Source organism: Atractosteus spatula, chromosome 18 (assembly GCF_055471065.1).
Source record: "Atractosteus spatula isolate fAtrSpa1 chromosome 18, fAtrSpa1.hap1, whole genome shotgun sequence".
NCBI lineage: Eukaryota > Metazoa > Chordata > Actinopteri > Semionotiformes > Lepisosteidae > Atractosteus > Atractosteus spatula.
This window is the reverse complement of record NC_142723.1, coordinates 1,076,561-1,091,859: the sequence shown is the minus strand read 5'-3', so window position 1 is coordinate 1,091,859 and position 15,299 is coordinate 1,076,561. Positions and strand designations below refer to the sequence as shown.

The 15,299-nt window shown below is 48.1% G+C and overlaps 1 protein-coding gene across 1 annotated transcript in view; it reads left to right on the top strand.

The window, feature by feature from the left end:
• The first annotated feature begins 333 nt into the window (after window positions 1-333).
• cyth3a (cytohesin 3a) overlaps window positions 334-15,299 on the top strand; it is a 34,051-nt gene continuing 19,085 nt past the window's right edge. The window contains exon 1 of the mRNA XM_088936548.1: window positions 334-695. Within this exon, the coding sequence (XP_088792674.1) occupies window positions 677-695 (19 nt within the window). The 5' untranslated portion in view covers window positions 334-676. The remainder of the gene's footprint in view (window positions 696-15,299) is intronic.

Below are 15,299 nucleotides of genomic sequence, written 5' to 3'. Positions count from 1 at the left end.
TGGTCACGTTTAATACAGTAAATACTCACACCTATTGCTGTAAATGAAATAGGTTGCATTTGAATTCTAATTTCTGATGCACATCTCCGAATAACAACGTGCACCCCAATACTCGTGTCATTACAAGGCAGGCATCTGTCAGTACCTCTCCCTGTGTGACACTGCACCCTCCAGTCTCACCAAACCCCCAGAGTCCAATCAAGTGTCCTCGCGGACGCGGCATCCGGCCTCGCGCGTCACGTGCCGGGGGCCGGGCCCGGCCTGCCGCCGCGGCGGGGGCGGGGCCGGGCGGTGACGTAGCCGCTAAGCGGAGCGGCGCCGGCGGAGGGGGCTCACACATAGTGGACCCGCACGGCGCTCCGCCTGCGTCTCGCCGCTGCACAATTATTTAAAACACTACTTGAACGATCTAGGATCTATACCTCCGATTAAGGCGATCCCACAGCTTCCGGACGTTTGGTATTAGTTGAATACGCTCCAGTTTTAATACATACAAATTATTTGTGTGTGTGTGTGCAGAATCCCTCATCCGCCCGGCGTTAAGAGGATTGATTCTGTACTTGCCTTTTTTTCGCTATTGAATCCGGCTGTTTTCCTCTGAATTATTTTATGTCCTGGGAGGTTTAAGAAGGTTTTTGTCTCCTCTGTGTGGACTTTGTACTCCTTCCCGATAGAGATGGAAGAAGACATCTCGGGTAAGCGATGTGCGGTTTTTATTGTCTGTCATTGTACTGCAGCTTGTTGGCGTGTGGTGTGTTATGATATTTCTCAAGTGTTATAGTACAGTGGAGCTCTGTGTATGATTTTAACCCTTCGTTTGTTTTCTGAACTAGCAATAGCAGTCATTCTAAAGGAGGACTGTCGCAGGTTGTTGAAATGAAGTTTTTCCTCATAAGTACCGCTTGATGACGAAGTCACGATTATTTTCCAATGGTATTTTGCTATAGAAGCGGCCACACCGGTACAACGTTTGTTTTACAGACTATTAATAGGCTCTCTCCTCTGTTATCTATATAAGTACGTCTATCCTATATCATTGGATACTCTGTCGTCCTTTTAAAATGTTCCACAGCTTGCACAGAAAGTAACCGTCAGAGTGTCCCCCAGCGAACAGAACTGCTTTTTTTTCCGTAAATGACGTTTGACATCTGAATTCAATTACATTCCTGGGAGGGACATGTCTCGCGCCCCTCCTTCTCCCTGCACATCTGGATTTCCAGCCAGTGGCGGGTATCTGCATCTGCAGACCCTGCCCCTGTGGGGGGCGGTCGGGGCCAGCTCTTGGATCTACAGTGGGGCCGCTACAGTGTGCTGTCGCCGCTCCGGTTTTGAGGTTTGAGTCCGGAGAGAAGCCGGAGAGAAAGAAGAAAGCCCTTCAAGCTCCGTTCTTTCAGTGATGAAAAGGTGCTCTGTTCCCTAAAACCCTGGACAGATTCAGCTGTCACGGTAAAGGATCTACACTTAGCCCAGACCTCCACAATTATTTTTATACGTTTATGCATAGTCAGTCATAATATTATTATTATTAATAATAATAATAATAATAATAATAATACAATTCCTTATACCTATATAGTGCTGTTCCACACACTCCACTCAAAGCGTGTTACAGGTAATGGGGACTCCCCCACACCTATGTGCAGCCTCACCTTGATGATGCATATCCGACCCATTTTTAGGACTTGAACGATGCTTTCTTCTAAATCCTACACGGATTCTCTCTGACCCGTCAACGCAAACCTCCCGCTGGGCATGAAATCGATGCGAACACGTCAGTACTGTGACAGGCTCTGTGAGCGATGCGCTCGGTCGTTCAGGGGGAATCCAGATGTAGCACGCGTTTTAACTGAAGGCTGCGGCGGCGCGATCTACAGTCTAATTGAACGGGCTGGCGTGGCACCGGAATGGATGTGCTGTAGTTGCAATGTATCTGTTGCATTGCGCGAAGGAATATGACATCAGTGCTCCTCGCCTCTTTGCGGTGGGGGGGGAGCGGTGGAGTCCGTGTGCACAATTCCATAGCTATAGCCTAGATCTCAAATCCCCCTCAAGCCGTTTCTTTCTGATGCACCGTCAGGCAGTGCTCGTGTCTCTAAGCTCAGTTCAAAGCGAACGCGCAGGCAGCTGCAGGCTCCGGTCTGCGCCTCGCCTGCACGATTTCACGGGCAGGATCCCGCTGATCGACAGTTCGTTTATGTGGCTGATAATCCGGCCGCTGTCGCTGGCGATGGGGTGATCATACCATTCCCCCCGCTAGCTCACGTGTACAGCAGTTATTCACGGGCACGTGCCGTGTAACTCTTGCAACTCGGGATTGTGATTTTAACATCACCCCCAAGTCCTGAGTCCTAGTTTGTTTCTGCTCAGACTCCAGGTGCAGACGAGGTGACACAGGGCGGCACTGTGAACTGTACCGAGAGTAAAAAAAAAAAGGTACATACCTTTTTAGATAAACAACAGTAGATAAACAACTAGATTTGAAAACCCCGTGAATAACTGACTGCAGTAACCCCTTTTCAAACCTGCAAAAACGTGAGCTTCCGCTTGGCCATTTTTGAGAAACCTTACTAACCGCAGACCTGCGACCTCTGGCCCTGTAACTTTGTTGCGAAACACGAACCCGCACCGAAGTCCTCTCTGCCGCCCTGTGGTTATCGCAGTAAGAATTTAATATCAAGAGCCTGAGCTTTAGTAAGAGTTAACTTGCGACACTTTTTCATGGATTCGTTTAAAACGACAAGGGGAGAAAAAGCGTGACAAAAAAAACACATTTCATTCCTCCTCCTCGGCTCAATCCACTTCCTCAACAGTCCTGACTTTTGGGCCGAAGCTCAGGAAGCGGCCCGCTTGGAGGTCTGGCCCGTCCGAGCTCACCGGGACCGCACCAGCAACTCCTAGCTTACAGATATGAGCCTTAAGAAGAGCACTTAAGGGAACGTGTTTCATCAACACCTTTGCAGTTAGATCCTCAGGCGAATTTCTCTGAAAGGGGTGTGTGTGTCACTCTGAGCCCTTATCTTTCAGTTCCTGAGACCAGAACTTGCTCCCGTCTCTTAGAGTAGACAGAATGTTCACACGCAGGCAGACTTGGACTTATAACCAAGGTAACATGGATTTAAACACGAACATTGTTAATATGTTAATACAGAAAGAATTACTGCTATGGTCTAGTCAGCCATGACAGAAAAACAGATCTGTGCCCTTTCTACAACCTGGTGGGTTGCTTTACTGTCAATCCGTTAGTTTCCAACAAGTGTGTTTGCTGATGCAGGCCTAACAGTCTCTCTTGCAGTAACAGCCCAGTCAAAAATGGTTAGACACATTCCCGGGACTCAGGCTGATGTAGTTAGACATGATTTAGCTGACAAAAACACGTGAGAGACGGAAGTACTCTGTTTTGGGGGCCAAGTCATTGCAGCTTGTCATGGTAAGAAAATGGACATCCTTCACCTTCTAAAAGTGATCAAAAGAGTGCAGAGCTGAGGGGGCATTTTTGGCGTCTTGTCCTGAAAGAATTGAAGATGCTGCCGACTGTAATTAGGAGATCAGCAGGGCCCAGGACAGAGGCCAGTGGCCGTGGCTCTGTCCTCTCAGCGAGTGGTTGGCAGTGAAGCCCAGCGGTGAGACAAGGCCTCTGCTCGTCACGCTGGCTTCCCATAGGGAGGCTGGGGCACAGAAGGAGAAGTCTTCGACTGCCCTGGAAGGGAGAGGTTTTCCAGTAGCCCAGACTGCCTCTGCACGGCATGCTTGATGCTCAGCGCGATTCACAGAGCGCCTTCTTGAAGATCTCCGCTGGGGCTGGTCCCCCTGTCCTGCAGCAGGAGCTGCTGCTTTTCCTCTGCTGGTGCGTGAAGGCACAGAGCGCTCTTTGTGCTCTGGAAGGAGGCTCCCCAGGGGCGGGAGAGCCTTTGGTCTTGTGATGGGCACTGCCGTGAGAAACCACGCGTAGGACCGTGGCAACACCAGCCCAGGTCCCTGCGGCACCTCCCCCTCGAGCATGAGGGCGAAGCTGTGGTGCCAGTCTGTAAGGGGCACAGAAGGGCTGAAGCCCCCTGGTACCGCCTGATTCAGGCAGAGCCCCAGCCTGGAGGTCAGATCTCTCGTGAGATCGTTGCACTGTGGTGCACCGTGAGGAGCCGTCCGCTCTGCTCACAGATCTGAGCTATCTGCCGGTTTACCCCTCCTTCTCCTCCTGCTCCTCCTAACGACGTACTGCCAGGAAGGTGGATCCGGGGTGCAGCAGGACAGTGGGGATCGAGGGGCAGGGAAGAAGCGAGCTCAGCGCTGCCGCTGGGCTGCTGACAGGTTCTGTGCCGTGCTAGGCTTGTTTTCGGCTTGCTGACAGGGGCACCCCGCTGGCATGGGAATCGTGCCCCTGCTGGCGCCGGCGAAGTGGGCTGATGAGACGTCGATAGGCCGCGAAGGAAGCGAAACTCTGTGACTAAGTAACCAGCACAGTTTTTGTTTTGTTTTTTAAGAAACAAAACTACGATAAGAGCCGGTTTTTAAAACGAGGAATCTGACAGGAGCTCTCTCACGCTGTCGTCTTCCATCAGGAACAAGCGCGAATCAGTGTTCTGGGTCTCAAGCTCCTAATTAATGTTTCTTGCGGGAGCTCTTTTCAAGCGGTGATAAACTGCTGGCAGAGCAGAGCCATTTGGTAGTGTGCCGTAAATTATAGGGCGCGCTCTAACCCACACAGCGAGATCACAGGGCTTTTGAGGCTCTCTTGTCTCATTCCACTGAGTTTGTGAGTGCCTGGGACGATTTAGGCCATAAGTGAAAATACTTTTTTTTTAAGACAACGTGAGAGAGTGCAGAACGGGATGTTTTAGCCTAGTAAACGTGTAAAAATAAATAAATAAAAACAAGAGGCATGAGGGGAAAGAGTCAAATCAGAGCCCGGTCTAGCCCTCTGATAAGCCCTGTTTTCTCTGGAAGGCCTCTGCCTTTTTCCCGCTGAAAGAAGCAGCATGTGCCTGGGTCTCCAGCTGAGACCCTGGGAGACGATGGTTAAAAAGCGAAGCAACAGGATAACGAATTCAAAAGGACTGAAGAGTCGGAGACATTTGGATGGTATGGAGCCCAATTTTAATGCCAGCCTGTTACTCACTCTTCCCACACAGCCGCTGAGAGCTCTGCGCTGTATCAAGGAGCCGCTGAGCATATGGTGTGGAGTGTGGGCACTAGTTGTACTGGTTCACTGGGGTGGCTGGCTAATGACAAAGCACAGGTCTGTTGAAGTGGCAAACTGCAGGGCGGTGTATCTCTCTGCCAGTCAGCCGGGGGGGAGCTGTGCACGCCTGCCCCCGGTTCAGCTGTGACAGCTCGGGTCCCGGGGCTGCAGAGAGCTGTGCGTCGGCTGCGGTGTCGCTTCTGCGTATTCCTTACGGCTGCGGGCAGTTTCAAAACAACAGCTTCCACTCGTGAACCCGATAACAGAATTACAGTACTCTTCTGGGCTGGGTTACAAAAAAAAGTGTTCTGAAGCGATGTGCTTGTGTGTTTGCAGTCCCCGACAGCGCTTTTGCATGTCGGATCGTGGCTGTATCGCGCGGTGCTGTCGGGATTGATTTACATGTATTTTTTTGCTGACGGCTAAACGTGTGTTTATTGAGACCTTGACGCCTTGGGAGCTGTGGGAGTTTTCCCTGGGGAATTCTTCTTTATCTTTCAGTGAAATGTAGCAGATAAGGGCCATGTGGACGTTCAGCTTCACCAAAATAGTATAGAGAATTATTATATGTAGACTGTAGGTGGGTGTGTTACTTTACAAGACCCATTTTCAATCATTTCTCTTATTTTTGGCTCAGGAATCAGATTATGAGCGCTGTTAAGCTCAGTTTTTATTTCCTGACTTAAAGTTCTCCTTCCAGAGAAAATGGACATTTTCTCTTATTACTATTCAACTGCCTAACTGATGTCTGTAAATTGTCTCAGTGGACTTTTTTATCCTGCTTTGCTCCCAGTACTAAATGGCTTTCTTAAAACGATCAATTCTGCACTTATTTTAAATGTTCCCCTATGTTGTGAAATGTTTAATTTTCTGAAAGAATAAAGAAGATAACATTCAAGTAGTAATTATCTCTTGCATTTCCCAGATGCAGTGGTGAAACTAAGATTCTAGAAAGCGCCTCATCCATTGCAGTGATTTCACTGTTTTCTTTTGGTCTTGTTCAGCATTTTTCCGGCTATGTTGGTAAAAACAGTCAACACCATGAACACAGAATGACATCATGAATGTCTGTACTGTTCTGTGAAACTTACTCCCATTGTACAGCTGTACTTCATTCTGTTCCTGTTTCGGTTTTTAGTTTTGCATTGGCAGAAGTCAGAAATACCAATAATGCTAAAGACATTAATTCTCTGCCTTGGCAGAACTGTTTATACAAGAGCCTGCAGGTTGTAAATCCTGAAGTGGATCAAAGCTCTGTGCAAAGTGAGTTTTAATTTGTTTCCTGTTTTTTATTGCGAAAGGATCTGGAAGTGTGGATCTTCATTAGCATTCCTTTGATCACTTTCTCGGCCTGCTGGTTTGCATTTTTGTGTTTCTTCATGTCACAGTCCGGGCTGGCTTGGACGTGCGTCGCTCAAACAGCAGCTGTACCTAAGCGGGACGCTTGGATGCAAGTCTCCTCCGTCGTGATTCAGCCACCTGGACTTTGCACACAGATGAACAGCAGGGAGCTGCAGAGTTTGTCTGACTTGTGTTGTTGACGGTGGATTGTGTAGTTTCGGTTGGCATGTGAGATACTGCTGCTCTGGAATGGGTCCAGAGGAGGGCAATCAGGTGCATTCTGGGGCTTGAAAGAACATCCTACGCGGACAGGCTGGAGGAACTGGACCAATGAGGTTACCTGGGAACCTGATAAAAGTATTACACATCTGACAAAATCAACCCAGTGCACTTCTTTAGAATCAACGGGGAAACAGGAGCCAGGGGACGCATGCAGAAACTACAGGGAAGTGCATTTAAAACCGAAAGCAGGAGGCTGTGTTTTACCCGAAGGGTGGTGGGAGTGTGGGACAAGCGGCCCAGCCGTGGTACCCCTGTGCTGGGGCCGGAGAGGGAGCCCTCATCTCTCCCGTGTCTCCACAGACACCTGAAGTGTAAGGAAACCGTATAGCGGGCCGAGGAGCCGAGCTCGGCGGGTGTTTGCTCAACCGGCAGGGATGTGGATCCCAAGCCCTGGCGCGACGGCCCAGGACAGGCACGCTTGTTTGCATACGTGTGTGGGAGCTCTGAGCGGCGAGTGTGGAGAAGCGCGGGCCCGGTCAAACCCATTTAACTGGCCTTAAACATGCAGCGCTTGAGGAACAGACCTAAACGAAAGCAGATTTCTGTGAACAATACCAGGCTGTTGGGGGGGGAGGTTTGGAGACATTAGACAAATCTGAAGTTGAATTTTCTTTCTCCTAAATGGAAAGGAAGAATTCCTGCTCTCCCCTGGGGCTGTCTAGGCCTGCGGCGTTACTGGTTCTGAGCCCACCGAGCCACCACCCCCTGTTTTTCCTGCCCACGGTTCAAGGATTCCTGCTCCGAGATTTATTCTTTGCAGGTTTTTGGAGAGGAAAGCGGAGGAGAGGAAAAGGCAGGGCTGGAACACTTATGTAACAGGATCACAGATTGTTAAACCTGCTGAAGCTGCAGGAAATAGGTGTATCCTCATTACTGGGACATTCAGCACCACTGAAGTCTCCAAATCATTTGTTTTAAATCATAAAGTCTCCATTACCTTCGACCCGGGAAAAATAGATTATTCCTAAATTAACATGCTTGGAGCTACTGTGATTCCTTTAAGTCATTTTGTTGACCTGCCTTTAATATTTAAAGCCACTTTGTTGTTCCTCTGTCCATGTGGATAATAGGAGTGTGTTGTTTATTTTGTGACATATGCGCCATAAAAGTGGCCCTGAAATCGACAGTTACCCCTTTTTCAAGCTCTCGAGACTCTTTTTAAACCCTTTCTACGGATTCATGTTTGCTTTAACTTTAGTTTCTCCAGTCTGCAAGAAAGTTTGCACTCTGTTTTTTTTTTGACCCAAGTTAGGCATTACTTTCAGCTGATTAACTGGAATCTGAGCCTGATAGGATGACCGGGCGGAATTAGGAAAGTAGCTGTGTTATCTGACTGGGAGCCAAACCTCAGAAGAGCGACGTGTTAGTAAGGTGACTTACTAACGGGCCTGGCAGTCCGTCCTGCTGCTCCTGTGGAAATGGGCCGCTGACACCAGACCGGCGATGGTGCGCTGGCCATCTGCGCCCAGATCCCTTGTGGCTTCACAATCAACTTGGAAACACATAACTGGAGGGCCCTTCAGCCCTGTGCATTTGGAGAGGCTGCAGACAGGGATTTTTACTTTGGGTTACAGTCCTTGCTGTTGCAGATTTCTGAATGCCCTCCCCCCCCCCAATTCTGTGCGCAGATTTATTAAAATTGATCACTGATCATTAAGTCCTTCCCCTGGGAAAATAAACTACGTTGTTGTTGTTGCTGCTGCTATGAGCCAGATCAGCTCATCACACTGATGAATGAAAGATATCAAAGGGATGCTTTCCCGCAAGTATTTGATCTTCAGGGTTCGACTGCGGGTTGTGTGGATTTTTCCTCTTGTGCTCTGATCAGCTGGGATGAACTGAAGAGTCCTGTTTCTCCAGTGGTATGGTATGCTTTGAGAAAACAAAAGCCTTATCTGTTAACACTCCCTCTGCATGTTGAGCATGGACTGCAGTCCTCAAAGTCACAGTCATGCGATTTCAGACCTGTGGGTTAATGATAAACATTAACCCTCTCAGGTGCACGGCCATTATAGCCAAAGCAAAGTAAAATGTCAGGTGACGGTTGCAGGGCTTGTTGGGGGTGTGTTTGTTTAAGCCACCTGCTGACAGTGGAATCGAGAGCTTCAGGGCTGTAAGTGAGGGTGTGTAGACAGGTCTGCTGCCGGCTGCTCCAGAGGCAGCAGAGAGAATGGACTGGTAAGGCATTTTCTACTCTTAATTGTAAAATTGTTTTGTTAAAGTAAGCAAAGTATTGCAGTCAAGGTGTGGGTCTTTTTTCTAAGCAGATGGGGGTAATCATTGTTCTCTGCAAGTATTCTGAAGCTTGATATTTGCATCTCCGATTTCTCAAATAGGCAGTTGAGTGCATGAGAAGATACTACTGCAGGGATGTGACAAGCAGTAGACAAGACTGTGCTTCTTTATGACCCAGGTGTGGCAGGTCTCGCTAACGGCCTGCTGTCCTGTAATGCTCTTTAACAAGGCAGAGTGACGCACAATGTATGGACTGAATTCCATTTAATGTTGGGTTCTGGAGTTTTCTTCCCAGCTGGAACAAACACAATTAAAATAAAAACAATAAACTACACATAAGAAGTACAACACTGCTCTTCTTTTCTCTGTCTCGTCTCTCCTCTCCCTCTGTCACCCGCATGACGTTTGTTGCTTGTTTTAGTTTGAAATAAAAAAAACCTTTACTCGTAAAAACCCCAGTCTACCAGCAAAATAGCACATTGTGAGTCTCACACTAATAAAAGACCAACTGACAAAACAACTTCATTCAAAAGGGACCCGTTCCCTCCTCACAGCTTTCATGCATTGAGAACCTAACCAAGGTTATAAACGAGAGCAGGCTGTCCGGTCCTTCCGGCTGCTTGTTAGTTAATTGATCTGAGGGCCTCATCCGAGCCAGAGCATGAGCTTCGACAGCTTGGCTGGGCGGCTTGTTGGTCAGACCCGACAGGGACTCACACCAGCCTCGTACCTGAGTGTCTGGACAAGGGGAGGACTGGGGAGATGGCGAGAATCTCAGGGTGTGCAGTTCTGTTCTCGGAAAGCACACTTACGATGAGCTCCTCATGTTGTGTCGACGGGCAGTGCCAAGTCCGACTGTCCGAGCCAGCGATCTTTCCTGGCAGTGAGAGCGGTGCCCTCCATCGTGGCGAAGGGGTCTGGGGAGACTGCTCAGGCTGGCCCTCTGCGGTGAGCGTGACGCCAAGCCGTGTCGCGAGGAAGCGGCCAAGATCAGCTTTATTAGCAGGGAGGGCAGCAACTTTTAAGACGTCTGGAAATGTACTTCTGATCTGCGCGAGAATGGCCTTTTGTTCCACTACTTTTTTTCAGAGGTTGTATTGAGAAACATGGGTCTCTGGTTTTAGGTGTGGAACAGCAAGTGGATTTGAATACGTTTCAACAGTCTCTGCCTTGACAGCGTTTCACTTTTTACTGAGCAGGCAGGGAAAATGACTGTGTGAGATAAAAGGTCTTCAGAGATGTGTGCAGTGCCTCGTTTGGAGCTGTTCGAGCCTGCTAATCATTTCTAATTGGTCTCTCGAAACTCGATCAGAATGATTATTAAAAGGAGCCATCATGCAAGCATTTTGCATCTGAACTACTAGGTTAAGTCAAACTCTGCCGGTTGATCGTGTTAGAATAAGACACTATCTCTTCTCACAGTGTGCTGCTCCAGAAGCACCTTAGTCATTAACATGTGTGACAGAAGACTTTTTGTATGCTTAATGTCTTGGGATTTTTTTAAATTAGAAGCAGTTTCTTTTTCAATTACCTCTTTTTTTAGCTTAATGGGGTTTTTTTTTCCAAGTCCTTTTAATAACCGGCAGTTGCGCTGGGGACTGTCATCTCAGAATCAGACGTCTCACAGTGAGTATCTTCTAGAAGTAAAGGGTTATAGTGCTTATCCCATCGTCTAGATAACAAAGATGCATTACTTTATCTTCCCACACAAAATGGTCATCCTAGTTATTATAAGTAGTAGTAGGTCTTGAATGTGCTCTCACTGCCCTTACATCCCAAGGCAGGTGAAGTCCAGCTGCTTGGTTCCAGATGCTGCTCTGGACTGCGGAAGGCCAGTGGAAGCAGGAGCCACATTCCCACTGCTCTGTTTTCCTGCTCTTTGAGCATGGCTCTCTCTCAGGCTGCTGGACGACGACATTGAACTCATTTCCTGAGTGAGTCAGAGAGGACTGCGGGGGAGTGTGGCTCGGCTCGGCTGGGCTGGGCTCTGTCTGATTTGTGGATCTTGATGAACGTCCTGGCTCCCGTGCCTGGAGCCTCGGCCGGTTTCGGCCTCCTCGCAGCTCCCGACGGCAGCTTTGCCCCTCGATCCTTTCACCAGACCACAGGCATGCGGCCTGCAGGGGGCAGCGTGGGGACACTGGCTCCTGCGGACATCGGGAGGACACGTGGGGCTGCTTCTCAAGGTTTCCCTGCCAGCTCCGCGGTGCCGCGGTTGTCCGCCTAGCTCCATCTGCCTGGCGTTTGTCTCTTTTAACAGACGACAACAACAACAACAAAATTGAACCAAAAAAAAACCCCATGCACAATAGCTTCTTTGTTCATTTTATGTCAATACAGCTCATGGTGGCGTCAGGACTGCTCCGGCTGAGTGATGTCAACACAATCAGACCAGCCTTGCACAGTGCTCCTGCACTCGCTCCGGGAGTTTATGAAAGATTAAAAAAGAAGGAAATAAAAACAAAACTGTGGCCCGGCTTCCACAAGACAGGCTGTGGGGCTCGGACAGCGGTTCCGAAGCCGTGCAGAAGTGCTGGAGTTCGGAGGTCCTAGCTGTCAGGCCAGGCAGGCTCAGCAAGGCCGGTCTGTTAGTACTGCGACAGGAGGCCTCCAGGGAACGCCAGCGGGCTGTTTGTTTCCAAGTGCCCTATGGACACAGTCAAACATTGTTGCGTGATTGAAGGCTGTTCCGGTTCAGGGCATGTGCTCAGGCTGAAGCAGACAAACTGGTCTGTCAGGGAGTCACGCAACATACCGTGGTGTCCCAGTGTCCGAAACCCCTGAACGACCAGGAACTGCCAAAGGAGTCTGAGCTGTTGCCAGGGGAGCAGAATTCAGGCAGCGCCTGCCATCTAGTCGTAATGACAATTTCAGTCCCTTTTCAGTCAGCAGGACTACTTCACTGATCATCTAAGACCACATGATCACCAGTGGTACTTCGCAGATAGATGCTGTTCCTACAGAGACTGGCAGATTCATTTTTCGGAATGTGTCTACATAAGCAACTAAAATGTAGCACTGGAATGCAGTCCAGTTTAGCCAGTGTATTCTAATGTAACAAATATTTTATTTTTAAATAAATGTAAACATTTTTTGCCTGATCGGGTTAGTAGTTCTGAAACATGGTGCGTGGCTTGATATTTTATCTTTAATACGAGCAGGACTTCTCTGATCCTCTCTTGACAGGATTACCCTGCTGTTGCTTGTTGTAACTTGCCTACTGTCCATATAAAGCATGTCTATGTCTGGAATTGATATTGCAGCATCATAAGTAATTGAATTGTACAAAATGCAGAAGGAACCTGAGGAACTAGTGAACAATTCTCCCTGTGTGTTGCATGTGCTGCCCAGGTTGGTCTGTTTTTTTGTTAATTGATACTTCATGGTAAGGGTTTAGCATTACAGGTAAAAAAAAACTGTCAAGAAATTCCAAAACTCCCACAGAGACAAACATCCTTTTCATCTCGTGTGCTCACGGAAGCAGAAACACTTTGCAAAGGTACACATGTTTTCTGTCAGGCTTCTGTGAAAAAAAAACACAGGTGTTCAGTTTGTCGAGTGGAAGGTGGAAATGAGGAACTATAAAAATGCACCTAGGATTCAATCCACTCTTAGATGTCATTGTGCACGTTAATAAAAAAAGTGAGCATGAAACACTGATTCACATTTGAAGCACAGTTTCTCCTCTGTCAGCTTCCTGTGACATTTGCATGCAGCAGGTAATGTCGTATACAGCTTTGAAGTCCTGCCATTGTGCCCCGTTAACGAGCGATGTAGTGGAGATGAGACTGATGTGACAGCAGATCCTTCTTTTATTTCTCCCACCTGCTGATGAATCTTTAAAAGCGGGCCGATTTGTGTGGCTGAGCACGCTTGTCTGCCCCCTGTGTGATGCGCAGGGTCACGGCCTGCTCTCTGCTCGTGATGGTGAAAGCCCTTCGCATAAGCTGACCGTATTTCCTCTTGGCTGAACGCTGCTCGCTTTTGTTTTGCTGTAGTTTCATTGCTTCGGGCTGTTGCAACTATTTTGCCTTCCAGGTGAGGGCATGCAGGTGTTTCACTCTCGCACTCCTCTAGGTTTGTCTGGAAGGGACATGGCCTCGTCACCTCTCTGAACTGCAGGACCAATAGCTCGTTTACAAAACACAGCACCTGACACAGTCCATAACAGCGGCACTGTCCAGGAACATGTGGCACAAGTGCTTAGCCTATGGCCTTGAATAATGAAGGTGTTAACACACGGCTGCCACCTGTAGTACTGCCCTCTGTGCACTGTGGTTAGCAGGCGAGGCTTGTTTGCACAGTCCAGTAGTTAAGCATGTTTTGCTGAGGCTCAGGAAAAGCTTGTTCTTATCGGAGCACTTTTTTTTTGCTCGTGTCCGAATGCAGCTTTTTGGAATGTGCAGCTCATTTGGTTTCAGTACATTTGTTCAGGTGCAAAAAGGGCAACTGTGTAAATGAAAGACCGGAGGGGGGTGTTCTGGGCACTGAAAGTTGTCAAAAAGTCTTCCTGAGTCAATGGGGCTCTGCACTGAGTAAATATTTAATAAAGGCTCATTAAAGTTTCAGAGCCATAAGATACACTTTATAGGTCGCTGTGTTGCTAAGAAGATCTCCTTTTAACAAGACATCTGCACAAGTCCTGGTAAGGACAATTGCAAACTGTTTATACAACAGTATGCTTCAAATGCATGGCTAACAATAAATTAAAGACTGTTATGCGTCTGGCAGCCTTCAAGTCGATGTGATTTCAAGGAAAACATCAGGCAGTGCAAGGGATGAGCCCTCCACTGAAGGAACTGAACCTTCTTAGTCTTGAACAGCGGAGATTACGAGGGGACCTGATACAAGCATCCCGAAGACCCAAAGACACTGACAAAAGTCCACCCAGCGGACTTGTCCAGAATGAACAGTGAAATATGAACCAGAGGACGCAAGTGGAAACTACACAGAAGGGCATTTAAAAGCAAGAGCAGGAGGCAATCTCTTTACCTCAAGGGGCGTGGGAGTATGGAACAAGCTACCCTGATTTCTGGATGAGATCCTTGGATCAGTAAACTATTAACTACCAAAGGAAGTTGTTCGGCCTAATCGTCCTTCTTGCCTTTCTTATGCTCTTATGTGTGGCCTCTGGGACATCTGCCAGCTGCATAAAGAGTAACTGTCACACAACGGAGTGGTCTGCTGTCGTGCTGTCGCCTGTCTTTCTGGACTGATGGATGCTGTTTAAGTGGAGTTATTTGACTTTGCCTACTCGTGGCCGTCCAAGTCTGTGTGATTAATAAACTCATTGTGGTGATTAATCACCTTCCAGGAATGCTGGACCAGCCCAGCCTCTCTGCTCTCCATGAGTCTGAACACTGGTCCCTTCAGCGTGGAGCAATTAAGTCTGACTCTGACGTCAGTGTTGGAGCAGGTCAGAACTGAACTGGAATACCTCACGAAGGTCTAAACACTATTGATCTGCAGATACCATATGCACAATTCACTTATTGCTACAGAATGAGATTTATACCTGGTTTAAAACAATATTATGTCTGCAGCAGGCCTCTGTCTTATTAAATTTAAATGTATTCAGGAGTAAGGATTTTCTCCACACAGTGAAGAAAAAGACTTTTGTGTTTCTACAGTGTTATTGTTAATCCATGCAGCTCCTAGGGAAACTGGCTTGTGCATTAATCTAGAGAATCTCGGATCAGATCGTAAACATCACAGTGATCGCAATATCGGTTTTTATAATACGGGAGCAAAGCAAGAGCAGGACGACCTGAAACGTAAATACCGGGAAGAGTCTTGAATGTCTTGTTCTTCATGTAAAATGTGCAGGCTTCTTTCTGTTCTGTAGTGTGGCAAATGTCAACACAAGAGTGAAGCCAGAGAGTGCTGCAGTGTTTGGCCTGTTATTGCAGCAGACCAGATGCTACAGCGGTCGGGCTCCGCTGTTTCAGTCCTGGAGTGTTTGTCGAACGAGTCCCTTTGCTTCACTCTGGGGCTGAGTGAGCTGCTGTTCTTATCTACAGGTACGAGCAGAGGCCAATTCCTCAGCGAGTACGCCACGGACTCACTCACTGTCTGTGGGTGAAGAAGGCTTCACAGCTGACGCGCTGTGGTCAGTCTTTCTCACCACTTCCCCATACACTAGAAGAAATCAGACAAGCAGTTCTTTGTTCTACCTGTAGGCTGTGTTTTCTGTTTGCTGCTTCGGGAGGGGGCAGCATTTTTTGTTTAATTTATATGAAGCGGCAGTTTAAATTTGAATATGCTC